The following is a 21,330-nucleotide window of genomic DNA, read 5'->3' as shown; positions in this document are numbered from 1 at the left end:
GTGTATTAGGCTATAATCTATCTCAGTGCAAAATTTCAATCAGATCCGTTCAGCCGTTCTGGCGTGATTGAGTTATAAACATCCATCCTTGGTGGTAGGGTTTTGTGGAAGCCCGTCTGGGTAGGTACCACCCATTCGTATATTCTACCGCCAAGCAGCAATACTTAGTATTGTTATGTTCCGGTTTGAACGGTGAGGCAGTGGAACTACAGGCACGAGGGACTTAATATCTTAGATCCCAAGGTTAGTGGCGCATTCGTGATGTAAGTTATGATTAATATTTCTTACCGCACTGGTGTCTATGGGCAGTGGTGACCGCTTACCATCAGCTGGCTGATTTGCCCGTCCGCCAACCTAAATCGTTCCAAATAAAAACCGTCCAAAATTTCGCATTATTTATTGCAACAAGTTGTTTAAACATAATAAGAGTACTTTAGGGCAACAAAGAACCATTAAGCGAAGTTATTGCTTTTTAAATGGGACTCGAATCGTAATCAACTCAGTATTAATTAAAAGAATCTCGTTTTTAATATTTTACTAAGAATTCACCAGTTTACATGTTTAAAGTTTTTTTTTATAATAATTTAATATTACAGGCATGGAGATGGTGAATAGTTTATTTAATGTATATTAGCGCCTATAGACTTCGGGGCCTTAAGAAATATTAACCAAAGCTTACATCGCCCATGCGCCACCGACCGTGGGAACTAAGATGTTATGTCCCTTGTGCTCATAGTTACAGTGGTTCCATACATCCTTTAAACCGGGACTCAACAATATAAGGTAATATTATTTGACGGTAGAATATCTAATGAGTGGTTACTACCTATCTAGACGATCTTGCACAAGCCCTATCACCTCACAAGGGTCATAAAATCTCAGTATTTATGGTTGGTGGCGCATTGACGATGTAAGTAATGGTTAAAATTTATTTAATCAATGATATAAATGTTTATTGTTTTGATCGGAGTGAAATTTGATTTATGAACGAAGTATTGTGTAAAAGGGAAGAAGAAATGACACATGGAACATGAAAAATTTCGCTTCCTTGCAACGACCACTTGTTAGTGTAAGCTATTAATATTAAAAATAAAAATACTTTGATTAATACCCAAAAAGAGGAATTTGGTTTAGAGCCACATCAACATATATTTATATGATTGCCTCGTTGATTGAATGGCTTAATGGAAGGATTGACGGCCACAGATCTCGAGGTTCTGGGTTCAAACAGGTCGGCCAATATAAAGTTATTAGGTTTTTTCTGTCGAAAAATTCTGAGTCCAAATTCTTGGAAATTGTAAGTGTGTACATTCCCTTGCTTCGGAAAACACATACAGCCGTTGATCATGCCCTTGAACTTTGTCCAATAAATTGCAATATTATATGTCCTCCGTAGTTGGCTGGTCTCCCATGAGATTAGCCACCATGACCGTAATCGGCTGGACAACACTTATCATTAAATAGTATAAAACAACACATTGTTACCACCACTTACCACTGTCTGTCCCTTGTAAGCTTAGATCTTTAAAATTACACAACGGATTTTAATCCGTTTTTTTAAATATATTAATTAAGATAATGGCTTATATGTATTATACATGCACAGTATAGTAGAGGAACACTGGTTATTTTAGAGGTTTCTAATTTGATATCGTAAATAAACACATTTTTTTACACTTACATTGCAAGCCTTGGTTGGACCATACGAGATAGATCAAAATAATGTACTACAGTATTGTACACCTTAAAAGAGAAATAATGGATTATTTTCGAAGCGATTTTAAGCAATACATCATTAATCCTTATCCAATTAAGTACTTACCTTTAATACATTATGCATTTAATATAGATCAATATGGCCCTTTACAGTACGTAATTTAAATGAATATTTTCGAAGATATTACAGATTTAAAACATAGGGACAAAGCGCCTTGTATTGTCTAATGACTGAAAAACTGCAAAAGTTGTAAGACATTCTGTACTATATTTAGTATCAGCATTGCACCCGTGCGAGGCCGGAGCGGATCGCTAGTGTGCTATTGAAATAGCACCACTAATTTAATTTATTATTAAACGTTAAATAACAATAACACAACGCAATAATTTGAGCGATATCCATCAATTTCAACAAAACGCTCTTGAAATAATAGAACAACCAATATAGTATAAAGTAATTTTACAATATGTTCCTCAATTTAATTAAAGGCTTAAATTAATTAAAATGATTACCTGTAATACTCGAAGTCGAAGTACCAAAGCGAGCGGGTAGGTGAGAGCGTGACGGAAGATCGTGCCGTCTCTGTCTGCTGTTAGCGGTGCCGCTGATTCTTTGCGGTGTGATAGAGCTGCCTATGGAAAATAAATTAGGTTATCCTTAATTTTTTTATTATTAACGCTGTAAATATTACCAATATTAAATAATTTTACAGATTTTAAAGATAGCATGTTAAATTATGACATTAGTATTAAACAAAACGTTATTTTAATCAACGATATTTACTTTTCAAGCTGTGCAAACATTATTGGTATATGGGTTCAGCAAAAAAACATATAATATATGATTATAAGTTATTCCTTTGAAAATGTAAAATTCTTTATCCTTTTTACGGGACTGCGAAGATTTTTCTACTGATGCAGTGACTGTTAATTATTCACCGTCATGGTGGTTAGCCGTTAACATAGTGGTAGGTGCAAGCATGTTTGGATAGGTACCACAAACTCATTACATATTCCACCGTTTGTTTCCAAGATTGGTGGCGCATTGATATTTCTTACGGTTCTAAGGTCTGTAGGCGATGGCAGTAATTTAACATCACGTGGCCTAATTACTCATCCGCCTACCAATTTAAAAAAATAATAATAGATGTAAAACACAAAGCGTTTCATCTTTTGGAATAACATTGGTCTGAACTCAATGAAATTTTATCCAAACATGAAGTTTTTATCGCGACACTGTTATAGGAATCTATACCTTATGGCCGATACAATTACTACTGTTATCGCGTGTGATCAAAATTCAAACTTATATAATAATTTATCTGATGAAATACGAACATTTTATTGCACACATTTATGATGATATGATATATTGTTTATTATAGTATATCCACCAACCCGCATTGGAGGAGCGTGGTGGAATATGATCCATACCTTCTCAAAGGGAGAGGAGGCCTTAGCCCAGCAGTGGGAAATTTATAGGCTGTTAATGTATTATAATATAACTTTTAAAACGTACAATAAGTAACATAGTAGTAAATAGCTCGATCACTAGCCACTAGGCTAGCTGCATAAGGCTGTACATTTAAGGTCCGGTTTCAGGCTCGGAATGGTTCCATAAAAGTTGTTGGGTTTTCTGTTAATAAATTGTCAATAGCCCGGAGTTCGTAAGTTGGCAATGTTCGCCCCCCCATGCCTCAAACGGCGTTGTATCTGGAATTCTTTCCAGTCATGCAGTAAATGAATTTTACAAATATTACATTCATATATACATATACTATACAAAATGATATACGATAAGTGATGTATGGAATTACTATGGAGTATCGTTATATATAGATATATATTTCTTTATATATTTCTAACAGAGTTTTTGAAAGATAGCGGTTTCGTGCCTTAGTGTTAGGACTCGATAAATCTATGTAACTTTTTATGCTAGTTACTCGTGTTTAACCGTTAAAAAGGGGACAGCTCTAAAACGGTGGGAATCTCTGCCTGGTACAGAAAGCTGGTTGACGCATGCGCACATCACTTGTAGTTTTGTTAGGCACTATTCATTTGATATAACGAATTACGTACCACGTATACATAGCACCGTATAAATTGGTAAAGTTATACATATAATATATAATTAATAAATAGGTAAGTTTATTTGAATTGTTTTTATATCGTATGTTTGATATTCTGGAAACTTCTTTCATAACATAAATTGCTTCTGTGTTTGCAACAGAAATATTTTGTTAACAATATTATGAGGTCAAAAACAAAATAGCTACTCAGATGTTATAAATGTACCTACAGTTTGTTGTTTCCGGGCTAATAGATTCTGAAAGATTATCAGTTAGATATATTGTGTAAACACCTAATATTCCTCGTGTCATCTCTTATGCAATTAAACATACAAAACACAGTGAAAATTCACTGTGATTGCTAGTTTTAACTATTTTTAAAAATATACGACCTAGAAAATCACTGAATAAAATGGCATAGAAATACAGCTCCAGATAGTAGCTTACATCCGGAGCGAAAAATACATATCGTATTTTTCGAGACAAAGAGCTCCGAAGAGTGAAAGGGTTCAACGGAATAAAAATATACTGTATATTCATAATCGAAGTCCTGACCAATATTTTCATATAAATAAATAAATTTGTGTACAGTTTAAAACTTCATTTTTAAGAGCGATCATACGTGTTTTATTTTGCCTGGAGTAAGAGTGTCGTCGACTTTGACTCGTATAAAAGCAAATAAAAAAGGTATACAGTACAGTAAAAGCCTGTAAATCTCCCTTTACTGAGTAAAGGCCTTCTGTCGAATTGAGGAAAATGGGATAGAATTCATACCGCGGCTCGACTATGTATTTGAATTTACATGTAACAGAATGTCTTCAGACACAATCAGGACTCTCATGTTTTCTTTCAGATATGAGCCCGAGATGAGATATAAGTACTAAGTACACATACATTAAAATTTATTATGCGTATCTGAAGTTTATCGAAAAAAATTCGGTCAAAATTCAGGATTTCTATCCCCTGTGTTGTCTAGGTTGCGGTCGCTGTTAAGAAAACACGAGTAGAATATGTAAATATGTAAGTTATGTATATTTTCTTAGGACTAGGTATTCCTCGAAGAATGAGTGATTCAGAAGATGAAGATCCAAAAGCGACTATCAAAAATGACGAAACTGACTCTTCTGGATCTAGCTTTGAAGAAGAAGAACGTGTTGAAAATGAGCAAATTACAACAGGTAAAGGTTAATTTAATTTATTCCAACATTGTGTCCCTTTATTTAACACAACTTGTTGCTCTAATTTAACAGTTGAACTCAACAAATTTGAAATACAATTTAACATGGTCGAAAAGAGTTATTACCGAGTTTTTGCCGGTTCTATTCAATTAAATTAATTTATTACTGTGCCATGGCATATTGACAAAGAACATTTTGGTTTTGATTTTTGAATTTTAACTATAAAAGTTATATTTTATTATAATATGGTTCAGCTAAAAGCGTAAAACATTTAACTTTATATTTCATAAATTACAGCGGCTGGTAAAAGCCGACTCTTTTTGACATGTTTTATTCACGAACATGGAGAACACTTAAATGTCACGTTTCAGAGAAAGAAATAATGGTAATATTAAAATGCCATTCTCTGTACAGGAAAATTTACGGGATTCTCTGAAAGAATATTAAAGTTTTAGAAGTATGTCTCGGAAACGGAAATATAATTTAGTGATAACGATTGCAACACGTGTGTATTTTATAGACATGAGAATTAAAAATGTAAATATAAATGTTGGAACTTTTTATAATTATGAACTAAGATACATCGCGAAAAAAAAATCCATTATGAAATTTCATTTTTATTTTATATGTAACATTTACTTGTGTCTTATCTGTAAGGTTTGTCTATAAAATATGTTTTTTTAGTGTTTATTTTCTAAAATACACGACGAAAAATCTGAACCTTAAACCTACACAGAACATTGAGAAAAAATGTGAAAATAAGAATAAGAAATGTTGTCTATTTGTTTTCAAACACACAACACTTTTTTTTTTCTACACTGCCAAATCTTGTAGTAATTTAAGGGAAGGTACCAGTTCCTGAAACAGTTGTCTGGTAATATTGTATTGTATAATTATTTATTTAAGTTGAAGTTATTATTATTATAATTGTACTTATATATATGCAGCTCTTAAATAATTTAGTAACTAAGACCTCGTACTTACAATAATATAAATTAAAAAAAGTCTAATGTCACGTCAATATTTACAACTCAAGCGTAACGTCAACAGCAATCAATATTGTTGTTTACCTAAAAATATTTTGATAAATATTTGCAGATAAAAGAACGCCAGAAAAAATGACATCAACGCAACCATTGCCTCGGAGAAAGAGATTCATACCGAAATATGATGTTGAAGGTGTACATAGACTAGTAATTGGTGAAGAAACACAAATCCAAATCGAAATGGTAGTGGGAACTCACGTTAATGCTCAATACCCTTGGAAAGGTATAAATAAATCTCTGATAATGGAAACTATTGAAATAGGTGGCGAGTTATCTGAATTTTATCCCCTGAAAGAGCACTTACATAAATATACCGGTGACGTTGTACTGATGGGTTACATTGTGGATGAATCAAACGATGTTGATGAATTCTATGTATGCTGTACAACTGAAGCGAGAGATCATTGTAAACAGCAATCTGATAGATTTATAAAGAGACAAGAGAAAAAATTAGAGAAAGCCGTTCAGAAGAAACCTCGACCTTGGAAAAGTCTTGGTAGTGAAATTGAGTTAAAGGAATTACAACCCATAAATACAAGACCATTATTAGAAATAGAAATCAAAACAAAGTTTCCAAAACAGTATGAACCTAATAGATTTAGAGTAAGAGATACCAGTTCAATTCGTGATGGGTATATAGAATTGACTCCTTATAGGCAAAAGTTTAATAATGTATTTCGACGTAGGGTTGATTGTGCTTCTCAAGCGAGTCCATTTAAAATCCATAATTACGCACAAACTGAACTACGTTATCCTCAAAATATGTGGACTCAATCAATTGCTGACGCTATGGGAGGGGCCGACGATGCCGATGCCGGTGGAGATGTAGGTCAAAATAAGCCAGAAGAAAAAAAAATTAAAGAAGAAAGAAGTTCAGACGAAGAAGAGGAAAAGATAACAGAACCTCCCGATGACGTTGGCTTACAAGCTTTCAAAAATGCCTTAAAATGTATGCGACGGCCTTCGTATATAAAAAAAATTAATAACTTTATGAATGAAAAGAGAACTGAAATGGACAGTATTGTAGAACTGAATACAGTAATGGACATTTATTGCAACGATTATCCTAATTTAGTAGCAGAAAAAACAATGGATGTTTATGATACAATGACCTTCGAAGAGTATGTTTGTTTTACTGATGTGAGAGCAAAAGATAAGTATATATCATCAGCCGTTTTTCATCCTATGTGGTCTGGAATAGTAGCCATATCATATTCTGATGATTCACCATCAGTAATGAAAAGTGTAGGTCTTCGCCCCGATCCAATTCAAAGAGCGGTGTATGGACTAAATCCCGTTTTGATATGGAGTCACATTGATAGTTTATTACCAAAATTATACTTAGAATCACCAAGGGAAGTTCTAGTACTGTCGTTTTGTCCTTTTGATGAGAACATATTAGTCGGTGGTTGCATTAATGGGCAAATTGTGGTATGGGATATAACGAATAAATTAGAAAATGTAGAAAAAATTGAAGTTTTAAGCGAAACAAGAGAAAAATATAAAATTGCTATGAATGCACATATGGGATGGATGAAGAACGTTCAGGATAATGCTGTTGTACAGTCAACTGCTTTGAGTAATTTAATGACAAGTCATTATGGCCGAGTCACTGCGATTAACTGGCTTTCTCCTAACTTCAGCGTCACGGCAACCGGTACAACATCTCTATTAAGTGATGGTAAAAAGTCTGTTATGTTTTTCACAGGGTCAGAAGATGGTACAATTCTGATTTGGAATTTATCTGTAGAAAACGTAACGCTTTTTGAGGGTAAAAAAGTAAAGAAATCTAAAAGAATACTTAAAAGACCATCAGGCTTATTAGTTGATGTTTCGCCTTATAAGGTATTGGATCGTAATTTGCAGCCATGTTATAAGATTTTGTTGGGTGAAGCGGGACAACCACAAACTTTACCCCTTCAAAGTTTCGGGATGAATTTACCTGTAATTAGGTATAATTATGTTCCTAGAAACACTGGGACGGGGCGAAAGTACTTTGAGTGTGACATATTACCACAAAGTGAATCTGAATTAAATACTATCCTTTATTGTGGTTCTCAACATGGTGGATTAGCTCGGATCACATGGGAAGGACATGAATTTAATACCGGAGAAGTAGTGAACTCGGAGTATTGCGACTTGAAATTCAAATGTAACATACATGATGGTATTATAACTCAATCACAAAAAAATCCTTTTATTAATCAAATAACAGTAACTGTAGGTGGTAAAATATTTGCTATTTGGTCTGATAAATTAAAAGATCGACCACTTATCTGGAAAAAGCGACCTTATCGTTTAACCGATGGAACTTGGTCATTATATAAACCTAGTTTACTATTTATAACAAATTCTGAAGGAGATTTAGAAACGTGGGATTTGCTTCTCAGGAGCGATCAGCCGATAGCGATTCAAACATTATCCGGCAACATGCTTACTAGTGTAAGCTTACATACACTTCCGTTAGCTAAAAACATTATCGGAGTAAGCGATGTAAATGGTTCTTTCAGAATGTTTTTATATCCTCCAATTTTTATGATTGAAAATCCAGCTTATATAGGTCGCATGGAAAGTATGCTTATACGAGAGCTTAAAGTGATGCAGACCTTCATAGTATGGCAAGACAATTGGATGAAAAATAACCCTGAAATTTTACTCGAAATTAAAAGAAAAGAAGGTGAGTTATTAGCCCTAAAAGAAGAAGAAAAACGTAAGTTAAGAGAAGAAGAAGAAAGGAAACACGAAGAAGAAGCAGAAGCCAGAAGACAACAGAAAATGAAAGTTGTTGGTCAGGAAGAAAGATGGCAAAAAATAATACAGAAACTTATAGAAAAAACTATTGCTGTTAAGAAAAGAATTAATAGAGCTGAATTAATTGAACATGAAAAACCGTTGAGAGAGCTGGAAGCACAGCGCCTTGAAAAAGAAAGAAGAATGCTTGAGATTATGAAAAATCAGAAAACTATTTTTAATGACACCGTAGCAATACTCTTTCCAGAAGCCATCAAAAAAGAAGCGAAAGTTAAAAAAAGTTATCTATCTCTTGATAAGAAAAGTCTTAAGCGATCGTACTTAGACCATTACGAAGAATTAAAAAATACAGCTAGTAAAACGGTTAAGGACCAACCCTTTAAAATTAATTTTTCTTGGGAAAATACTTTGTTTGAAGGTAGGGAGCGAAGACAAGCGCTAAATGCACATGAAAGTTTTATTAAAATGCATAAAGACAGATTAGAAGAAGAAGGAACCGAGCCTAAAGTACACACTTTTTCAGTTGCAGAGGAATCTATTATTGAGGAAACTTCAGAAAATCAAAGCAAAGATGAGATCGAGTAACTCTTTTCTATTTTTAATTCTATTCATTTGCACACTATTGACTATTTGTTCCTAAATGAGTTAATAAATAATGTTTTACAATTAAACCCGTACTTTCATTTATAACTTTCAGTTATTGCTATAATTATTATGCCATAATTTTAAATTAACAAGTCTTAGAGGAAAATCCCTCTCAACCTAGTACATCGGCGCGATGACGTCAGGTGGAAGGGATAGCAACACGAGAACGGAGCAATACCGTGCGGTGCTTCACTTTTGCATCGGCGCTGGGGCGAGACGGTTGTGTGGTTGTGCTCTCTTTGCTTTTCGGCTGTTATCGGGTCAACATCTCGGCAACGTCATTCTATCCGTTGGGTTTTTTGTTAGATTGTTCCGTAATTTTTGTAATAGTTTCAGAGGTGTTTCATTATTATTTTTCGTTTAATTTAATTTTGGTTTGTTAAATTTAATTGCTTTCAAAGTAGATTCGTTTTGTAAATTGTTTTCTTGAGGGTAGTAAATAAATTTGTATTAAACAAATAACTTCTGGTCTTATTTTTTTTTTTATGGCTTTGGTTGGCGGACGAGCATATGGGCCACCTGATGGTAAGTGGTCACCACCGCCCATAGACAAAGGCGCCGTAAGAAATATTAACCATTCCATACATCACCTATGCGCCACCAACCTTGGGACCTAAGATGTAATGTCCCTTGTGCCTGTGATTACACTGGCTCACTCACCCTTCCAACCGGAACACAACAATACAGAGTACTGTTATTTGGCGGTAGAATATCTGATGAGTGGGTGGTACCTACCCAGACGGGCTCGCACAAAGCCCTACCACCAAGTATTTGTTATTTCTAAGACAAGGTTATTTTTATTACTATCAGTATTGTTCTCGTGAACAAGACATTTGTAGACAAAGTCGAACTATCGAGCTGCACCAAATAAAAATAAAAAAACATGGTAAATTTCCCGTTTTAAATACTGATAGTAATTCAAGACTATATTTAAACATTTCTTTTTTAAATATATCGTTATCAAAATGGGTAATTAGAAAACATTCAAGGCGATTCGTTTATTGAGAATAACTGCGACATATTTTTACAAAACTGTCACATTCGGAAATTGAGTTATAAAATATAAGGGTCTTACAAATAACGTAACATACATCCTATCTAATATGTGTCCAATAATATTTTCTTTATAATAAGAAATATTTTCAAGAAAGAGTAAGGAAAATACTTGTTGTTGATATAGGACAAACCTAGTTACAATGCCCGATGTTCTGTTGTGGAGAACAGGACAAGTAAGCCCTTTTAATTATACATTACAAAGCAGCAGGTATGATGAACAGACGGTGAATTTAAATGGATTTTTGTTCAGTATTATTATTTGGATTTACGTCATATTGGTAATGTTACCATGTTTTAGTATAAGAAACCACATGAAAATAAGAATATTGGGTACATAATTATCAACTCGTAGAAACAAAAGAACAATAAAAATAACTTATATTTTGACCGTAAAGCATTTTTCTCAAAACTGTTTTAAACTTCTCATAATGTAGAGTATGTATTGTAGAGATGTAGAGTATGTAATAAAGTCCCAGAGGTCGCAATTCGACTATAATTATCATTAAAAATTTTAAGAAAAATATATGGTCTTTTTAAATATAAACAGAGAAGATAATGGTACTGTTATGTATTAGCCTATTTATATATAGATCATATAATTAAAATGTATGTATGTATTGTATTTCTCTTACCACATTTAATTGCTCCATGTCGTCGTCACACGTAAAAGTTGGAGTCGCACATAATTTACGCTTCATAGGTAATATCGTGAGATCCCACAAAAGAGATCACTTTCACATCTGAAAAGAAAAGAGGAAAATTTATTACGTGCCGTCTAGAGGCTGAAAGGAATCAGTTCCATTGTGTAATTTAAATTGAATTGGTGGGAAGATATTTATCTTAATGCCAGCATTTAGGGCTAATACGATTTACGGATTACACACGTAGCTCGTAAATGAATTGTCGTTATCTTGGTAATGTCTTGTTGAAAAACCAACTTATCACTTCATTCAATGTGCTAATAATAAATTCTTATTTACGAGCTAATAATAATAAAATAGTAAGAATTAGTAATTATCTTACTGCTGGAGTAAGATCTCTTGTCCATAAGATAAGGGAGTTAAATATATTAGTACATATATATAAAAAATGAACATATCACGCCCTCGGGCTCAACTACGCAGTGTTTATTTGCCTGGAGATTACAGCGTTCACTTATAGGAAATATTGTTTTCATTTTCAACGTCCAAATATTATATATATATGTATATATTGGAACAACAAATACTATATATATATATATATATATATATATATATATATAGACTACAGTCCCTTTTAGTTAAATACGGATCTTATTGATTTTAAAAATCCCCTTATCAAAGGTTGTCTGGAAGAGATCACAGGGAGCAATAAGATTTTCGTAAAATTATATTAACACTTATTCCTCTTTTCTCTTATTATATTCCGTAATTTTAAGTTATTGTTTTTTTTTTACGATATCGGTAGGCGGTTAAATGAGACCCTTACTGATTTGCTATCGTGCCATAATCACTGGAACAAAAATCGACTTACGCTATTAATATATAAGATTCCTAGGCTATTTAGGCATATTTCCAGTAAAAATAAAAAATGTATGTGCCATTTCAGACTATAATCTACCTCTGCACCAAATTTAATTCAGATGCGTTCAGCCGTTCGGCGTGATTGAGTATCAAAAATATTAAAAATAAAGTATTTAAGATTTAAAATTAACATGGTTATTTTTATTATGTTATGTTATTAAACGAGACTGAAGTTTGAGGGTAGATGTTTGAGATCCACCAAATAAAAATAACAAACATGGTAAATATCCCGTTTCAAATACTTATCGTAAGAAAGTATTTGTTATTCCTTAGCCTGAGGCCGCACTACGGTTAAACCGCTGCGGTTTTTAATCGCGTGAATTTGTGTATTAAGCATACTAATACAATGCGGTTTTTACCCGCGACTGATTTTAAAACCGCGAAATGTTACAAAATGCTCGCGGGTAAAAACCGCGACAAAATTTGTAACCCATAGAATTTAGTTGGCGCGCACGCACTTGCAATAACCACGGGCGGTTTTCGGTCAGTATTCGGTAGACCACCGCGTGATGATTATGAGATCAAGGTGATGTGTGGACACACAATGTGTAAAACCTTATCAAAGCTGTTTACTGAAATCCTATAGTAATTGAAAAATTTCTCAGGATGTTCTCTAAGCTTTGATATTTCTTATGGAGAATCATTTCTCAAATCTACGGCTTGTGAGTGGATGAATCCAATATTTGTGAAATGTACGCTGACGTCTTCTCTTTCTATTTCTTAATATCAGAGCAACAACACATACATATCCATCTTCAAACTGTGAGAATCGCGGGCGGTTTCGCGGTTTTTAATCGTAGTGCGTGTGTCTCAAGCGGTTTCGCGGTTGTAGCGGTTAACCACTAGCTGGAAAAAACCGCAATGCGGCCTCAACCTTATAGTCACACTAACGTACACAATATAGTAGACATCCTTGTAGTCATATACGAACACTTGAAAAATTCACTCGGTATCTTGACAGAAACGAGTCAAACAGATTTATTTAGAGAGTGTAGGTCTGTTAGCGTTCATTTTATTTAAATACAAAAGCGAAAGAAATGGTTTCTATTTTCAAATTTTAGTTGCAGTTATTGGATATTATTTATGTCGCAAATATTCTTCACATTGAAATCTTTTAGAGAGCACGTTTTAACTTCATAATTTTGTTTAATGTATCAAAAAATATCTTTAAATTAGTTTCTAGTCTAGAGTAACACGTTTTCTGATCGAATAGAGAATTAGTATTAGTATCCTTAATATCCTTTATCAAATTAATCCAAGAAAAGTTATTCCATTTAAGCGATGAATTAACTGCCTTACTTTATAAAATCAGTAGGTATGACATCTGAGACTAAATGTAGATCTGTAGACTTTAAAAAAAAAAAACATTTCATAAAGCTAAAATCAACGTCAAGTTGGAGTTCGTTAAAAACGAGGATGAATAAGAAATTAATTATTCCTGCCGAGTTTTTACTAAATTAAGAGTGTTTAGAGAAGCAAGATTTTTTGCTATAATTTTTATGATATTCGTTTACCTTTTCATAATTGTGCTTATTTTTACCTTCGTATCTTATTAGTATAATTGTGAACTGGTGGTAAGTTACTTGCAAATTGTTAAAACTCAACAGACATGAGTTAGATAGAGACGTCATTTGGAGAACATGTTGATCTATACTTATAAAGTAACATGTCTTAACTGACTGATTTAAGTAGGGTATAAGTAGGTTAGTGAACTATTTAAGTTAGGGTCATGAAATTTGATGAGTAGGATTGTTTTATTGAGTTGACTCATTAGGAAAGGCTTTTGGAAATTCTACCCCTAAGGGTTTAAAAGTTCGTATGGAAAACCGTCATTTTTTAAGTTAGAAACTTTTTAAGTTAGAAACTAAAGTTTGTAACTTAAAAAGTTTTGGGGGACTGTTTAAAAATTAGTAGATACATATTTAAGCCTGCATATTCTACCCCTAAGGGGTGGAATACACACCAATATGGTATACAAAGAGGTCTTAAATTAACGTAATATTTTAAGTTATATTATATAAATATTCAACGTCCACGCCAGTAAAGCAGCGGGGAACTGCTAGTTAAATATATTTTTCGACAGTAGGACTAATTAAAGTTTTACTCGTAGTTAAATGTTTAAAAATATACTAAAGAATAAAACTATAAGCGGTACTATAACGAAGTTCTAAAAGGAAAGGAAACGAAGGAAAGTTCTAGAGGTACTTACTTTTAGAACTTTCCAACTACTAATAATAAGTACGTACTTATACTCATATATACAAGACTTTAACCGGTGAATATATACAGTGATTAATCTTTTTCTTCCATCAGAACTTTAACATAAGACAAAAAAAGACAAAATATATTATAACTATTTTCTTAGTAAGGACGAAAATGAATATTCATGTCATGATGGTCTTTATTCGATACGAGAGACAGGATATTTTTCCTCACACTAGCAATATTTTAATTAAATGCATTAACTAATGACACGGGGTTGATTTCTTAAGAAAGTAATGGTTTTATATATAGCATCATTACTTCCTACTCATTTTTTTTAACTCCTTTATTATTAAGACTATTTCAACTTTTTTTATATATTGAGCAAAAAATAAAAAAATGATGATATTGATTCATTTCTAACTAAATAAATGAATTTGAATGAAAATGGTTTATCTTTTAAAATATTTTTATTTTATTTGTTACATACATAAAGTTTTTTTTTTGCAAAAGAGAATAAAAGCCCTTAGTTTTCCTTTGATTTCTTAACCCGTAGAGAAATAAGTATTTTCTTTACCGTAACTAATAACATATTTTAATTTAAGTGTATCCGCCGGCATCGGTTTTGCCTTTCAAATATCAGGGGGCTAGTACATCAAACAAATGGAAACCTTTCCTTAGAATAGATCGAATTAAAATTCTGGAAACATCTTATGTAAAATACAAGTTTACATACATCATGGGAACTATTTGAAAAATATTTAAAATCTATTGTCGCTGATATAGTCGGTTAGTCAAACAACCTCAGGATAAGTTATCGTCTCTTGCACTAGATCTGGAATGATAATGGTTGCCTGACCAATTCAGGTCATGGCAGGGGATATTATAGTGCTTGGGTGTGTGCGTATACTCAGGGGCACTCAATATTCCACTCTCGATGGGATGCGAAGCTGACACGACCGGAGATAGTTCGTGCGCAAAATCAAAGGAGAATTTCTTGACGGTTCAACCCGCTTTGAACCCAGGAATTCGAGAGCTGCCACCTTATAAGTTAGCCACTAGAATAACGAAGCAGTTAATACCACCGAGAGTTGTTTCCACCTCCGGGTTGGATCAATAAGTCATTGGGTTAAAATAATCCTTGAGATTATACGCGGTGGCATTATTATTATTATTAATAAATTGAGGGTTTTAACTAGTCGCTATCTTACAATAAGTTATATATATTTGTTTTAATTTAGTGTTTATATGAATCCATTATCCACAGTTACACACACACTAATACAGAACGAATACGTAGCTTTCACGAATACCATTATCGTTAGAGGACTTCCTTGAGAAGCATTTCCATGTAAACGTGTCACGTTATACAAATTTCGATAATAAATAATATGGATTACTCACGATTGATAAATTGTTTCAATATACTTTCAGCTTTGCTTAAAAGGTCTTTAAAAATATAAGTACGATTATAAAAATTTCGAAGCAAACCATAGTGACTGAAACCCAAATTGTGGGATTGGGGGAGGGGTAGTTGTGGCAGATGTTTGCATATACTTAGAATTTATGAAATATTAGAATATGAGACAAAATTGTCAGTTCCATTGTACATACATGATACGAATAAACTATTTCTAGATTTTCACTCAATTCGATGTACAATAGTAAATTGTACTTTTTTAAACCAGAATAGGTCGTAGGTTCAGGTTAGAAAAATTATGTGATTATATTTTTTCTGAATGTATATATAAAAGTGTATGTGTCGGTGTCTTGGAAAATACTTAAAGCCTAAATATTTCCCGTACAACAATTTTCAGTACAAATTATTCGTGAAATTGCTAAGCCGGTAACATTTTCTTAAGGCTTAGCCTTCAAGATTTGAATACGGCAGGCTTATTCATTATTTCACCAAGTAATTAACACAGCGCTACAGCTGTCTGTGGATGTTGGGTATATTTTAATACAAATGTTCCATTTAAATAAAAGCTTACAAATTTAGATAATGTTTAAAGGTTGGAGAAATAAAAATAACAAAATAAATACTAGTAAATTATAAGTGAGTGCAGCTCTGTAGACGGGTTGTTATGATGCAAAATGAAAATACTTTTTGTCCATTATTGTTACACCTATTGGATGCATTTTTAAATGGGACGATATATACGCTCTAAAATAAAAAAACCATTCCAATTGGTTATCGATCGGCGAAGATATCTAGCAAAATAAACACAACACGATATGAGTCGACTAATTTCCTATCGTTCAAGTTCAATAGAGATGATTTTTATTCTTGAAATATATGACCTCTTTATAAATGACAATTCTCAAATAGGTTCACAATTGGCAATAATATTATAATGTTATAATAAAATAAATAACAAAAAAAAATAAAATTATATAATTAATTATACATCATATTTTTTGTCAGTAAAAATTAAATGACTTAAGGTTTAATGTTTGTTTCGTACTCTACCGAATTTTAATCGTCTTTTGTCATATTTCGAATCTTTTGTCAACAACAATGTATGTTATTTTTAGGAAAAGGTTCTCAATTCTTCAGAATTTTTATTGTACGTACAGCGACAACTTTTTTTAGCGATGTCCGATTACAGTAATTATTTTTATGTCATCCAAAATGAGGTCCAATATAAATTTGGTTCAGATATAATAGCGAATAATTCTAGACCACAACAAAATAATTTCATACCTTTTTTTTAAATAGCAATGGTAACTTCTTGGTTAGTTTTATTAACCCATTTAAAAAAAGAACACATTTTAATGTTCAAATAAGTTAGCTTTGTTTACTTTTTTTTTTAATATGAATTATTAAGAATTAAATTTGGATTAAGTAGGATAGAAAGTAAACATTTGACAGTTCTGTATTAGATAGTAATTTTTAAATAAGCCATTATGAAATATAACATCTTCATATGCACTTGCAGCTACAAGTTAATGCATATTGTACGAATGTGTCGTGTCTGAATTTATGTAAATTCTTTGCATGTTGGAGAGCTTGTCACTGTGCATGTTTAATTTTTTTGGATCTATACATAATAAAATATAGAAAACGTGATTACATTTCTTGGATTAATTTACATTTACTAGAAACTTATTGGAACGAAGTTTTTCTACACGGCTTACAGTAGAGAACTGGCAGAACTTTCCCTCTCGTTTCCTTTCTCTCTATCTCTTTCTATAGTATACAGTTTTATTAAATATTATTTAAACTTATTTTTTGTTATTGTTTTAATCATTTAATTATTCTTGAACGTTGGTATTCTGTTTTATTGGGTAGTCTTTTATTTAAAACATAATATATAGTGAATTTAACTTCTTTTTAACAAAATGTCCCACGACACCTCTCGAAATTTCAATTTATTAAAATCTAACCTACAGCATACAACCGTACCTTCAATTAAAACTCAAAAGAAGTAGAGGTATGTAAATGAGACATGTAGGTATAATGAACTAGTAACATACTAGACACAATAGTAACTACATAGTGTTGAAGTGGCTAAAGATAGTTACGTTATAAAATTCCTAGGTTTTTTGGTTTTCTTCTAACGATTAATCAAGTCGCTGCAGATACACCCATCAACAACAGCCAAGAATAACGCTTCAAACAATGAAATTTAATAGAGAATGCTTGATGTGTTAAATATGAAGACCATCATCTATTTCTGGCTCACTTCGCCTTGCAAATATCTCGTAAAGTATAAATATTATGATAGTGCGTGCGTAAAACACGCATATATGATGATCTACAGGCGTTTAGTAGGAACAATTGTGTTACTTCAAATATTATGTAGGTTTGATTTATTTTTAAATTTAGAACATGATTGCACTCGGTGTTCCGTTCACGATCGCAATTGAATACTTTCTAGATAATGCTACTCCTGTGCTAGACCGAGTTGAATTCCCTTTTGGGAACTAATGGTATACTTTATAATTGGTTACTTTTCTTTTCTCTTTGTGAGTACGTGAGCTTATGTATATGTTGTAAGAAAGATTGCGTATTTTTATGAACTGTCTTCTAATTTTGTCCTGTAAATCCACTGCTGGACTAAGGTCTCCTCTTCCTTTCAGGAGAAGGTTTGGAGATTAGTTCTCCACGCCGATGCAATGCGGGTCAGTTGATACACGTCACGTGACAGAATTTAATTTAAATTCAACATATTCAGATTTTCTCACGATGTTTACCTTCATGTTGACCACGTTGACATTCACCGTCAAGAACAAGATGAATATCAACCCTAAGTCAAAATTTCCTAGAGTTACAGTATTATTTAATATTTTTGTATTTCGCTTTTAAGGGCGATTGAGTCAGAATAACTACACAAGGGACTGCACTGAAGATGTAAGGTATGGTTCAGCCTGCTTACGTATTTTTAATAACAAAAAAAACATAAAGTTCTTGATATAAATTTTACTAAACGTACTTATAATGTCCTAATTGGACGAAGTCAACTATGATTTTATTTCCTATGCTTGTATAAAATACATAATATATTCCATTACCTTATTAATTATGACAAACTTATAGATCATCCGTCTTTGAACATTGTATTCTCAAATTTTCTTCGTTATAAAGAGTTCTATATCCGTCTTCTTTAATGGCATCGATTAATAATATTCGTGAATATGAGGGAATATTCGCATGCATGAGGCTTTAGTGTGACAAAATATTGTCTTCGATCTTTATTATAGCATCGAAGGTTTGCAGACTCGTCGTAAATGACTAGATGTTTTATATAAAGGGCATATAATCTACATATATTTAATTTCATTTTGTGGAAAACAGTAACTACAGAATTCTCTGAATGCTCTATTTAGCATGACCCTAGTTAGCATTAACATTTCGAATTGGTATGTAAATTATAAGTGTATATGTTAATTGATGATACAAATGAAATTGTTAAGGCATATCTCGAAAAAAAAAAATGTTGTTCGAACTGATTGAGCCATCTCCATTCCTTTATCGGACTACTAGGCGCAGGCAAAAGTTTCATCCATACGTTATTGACATATCCAAAAGTCGAACTAAACGGTTTGATAGCTCGTTTTTGGTGAGAGTCGCCAAGATTTGGAACGACCTACCTGGGTCTATTTTTCCTGATAAGTTGAAATCTGACCAGGTTTCTTTTGGATGGGCGTGTACCACCTTCGTCTTCATCTATAATTTCCATCAGGTGAGATGGAGGACAAGCCTATTCCATTACAACTATTTTAAAAATAAAAAAAATGTGCAAATACTGAGACTTAAGCCTATAACTATAACTTTTTGAAATGGTAATAATTTAAGTTTGCGAATTTATACATATTATCAATCTGAATTGTTAATAAGTAATTGGCGTCAAATTTGAGCATTGTATATTTAGAACCTATTCTACCTACTGAGCAGAACCTCTTTCGAATAACGGTGCTTAATTTAGATTATAGAGTTTTATTAACCACGGTGTTCCATTTAAAATCAGCAGAAACGCAAGTAATGGAAGTTAATCTAATAAAATAACTGAAAAACTTATTAGTGCGTGAAATAAGTGAATCATGTACTGATCCCTCCCAATTGTCTGAGTCTGTATTTCCCGATAGAAAAACGTCGGTGTCTTCAGATCTAGAGTTAACGGGTATCAGCAGATATGTGATATGGCATGCGTGATACATCATAGACCATGTCGATGCTTAACATGAGATCAGACATGGCCAAATGTTAGACTATTATGGGTAAAAAAATAAACACATATGTGGTGTCAAAACTTTAACAATCTTATTTGGCACCAGCTACGCAGTAGATATGGGGTAGATGTGCATGAGTGACAAAGATAGCTATAGTCTCTATTCTCTTATTCTCATAATCCAATAGGAGGGCAACTCGACACTGTTCCAAAGGTTTTGGGATACACGAAATAATAAACATCGTCACTTTCTATTGCGACAGAATAACCTTGTAGCTTTATTGGTTCGTCCTGTGGTTTAAGCTGAGGTTTCACTTTTCAGTCTACAGCTTCTGACCTAACCAATAAACTAATTAAGCATTCAAAGCAGTCAATAAATTACCACAGTTACAGTAAATAATTCATGATTGTGTGGAAACCCAAGCGGAGCTTACGTAAAAGAATTCTCATCAGTAACGAATTCGGTTTTATATTTTACATTAAATTAAAAAAAACAAATGATATCTGCATTAATTCCGCTGAGCAAATAGAATTGTGAATTTTTAATGAAAAACCTTTGTGAAAGTTCGCTCAGCGGTTTTAAGACCTAAAAACTAGTTTAAATGTACCTACGTACTCGATTTAAATGTCTGCATTATCCATTTGGTTGGTTTAAAGTTTTTTTTTGTTACAAGATTTTATAATAAATCATAGCCTTAACCGTCGGTTTCTACAAAATACACACATTTATAAGATACCACCTTATGGTATGTGGTCACCACCGACTATATACATTGATGCTGTAAGAGATAAAAACCATTAATTACATTGTCAATACGCCTACAAATTTGCGATTTAAGATGATACATCCCTTGAGCCTGTAGGTACACTACCCTGTGTGGGCTCAATCGCCTCAAATTCTTCAAACCTAATTCAGACCGGAACACAACGATACTAAGTGCAAATAGAAGGAATTGTTTACGTTTTGTTAAAGAAAAGTAATTATTATGTACAGTACATAACGAATATTTAATAACCTATTATATATATATATATATATATATATATATATATATATATATATATATAGGTTCTTAAATTTGTGCCCAGGTATAGTTTATAAGAGCAATATTTCAATACCGAAACCATTAAATGTATTTCATTGACAATCGAGTTAAAGTTCGAGGAACAGGTAAAGTTCTTGTTTAACCTATAGGACGCTTTTATGAGACAGGAAAGCGTTCTCTAGGGGACAGTTTAAAGCGTAGCCTTCACTTGATAGAAGGAGCTATGCTTAATTTTGTAAATAAATATAAAAGAAAATATTATTATAGGTAACATATCCTTTTATTAAGAAATTGCTGTACATAGTTTACATATTGTCTAAACCAATCAGAGCGTTTCGTTTAGAATTTTAATTATGGCAGTGGTATAAAAAAAGGAAACATAAA

General features: G+C 32.6%; 1 protein-coding gene across 1 annotated transcript in view; it reads right to left on the bottom strand.

The window, feature by feature from the left end:
* The window catches only part of LOC125065317, a 31,776-nt gene extending 20,617 nt beyond the window's left edge, over positions 1-11,159 (bottom strand). Inside the window, exons 1-2 of the mRNA XM_047672853.1 lie at positions 11,094-11,159; positions 2,230-2,349 (exon numbers count right to left, since the gene is read on the bottom strand). Of these exons, the coding sequence (XP_047528809.1) occupies positions 2,230-2,349; positions 11,094-11,159 (186 nt within the window). The remainder of the gene's footprint in view (positions 1-2,229; positions 2,350-11,093) is intronic.
* Between the last annotated feature and the right edge of the window lie 10,171 nt (positions 11,160-21,330).

This window comes from Vanessa atalanta, chromosome 7 (genome assembly GCF_905147765.1).
Source record: "Vanessa atalanta chromosome 7, ilVanAtal1.2, whole genome shotgun sequence".
NCBI lineage: Eukaryota > Metazoa > Arthropoda > Insecta > Lepidoptera > Nymphalidae > Vanessa > Vanessa atalanta.
This window is presented reverse-complemented; position numbering and strand designations above follow the sequence as displayed.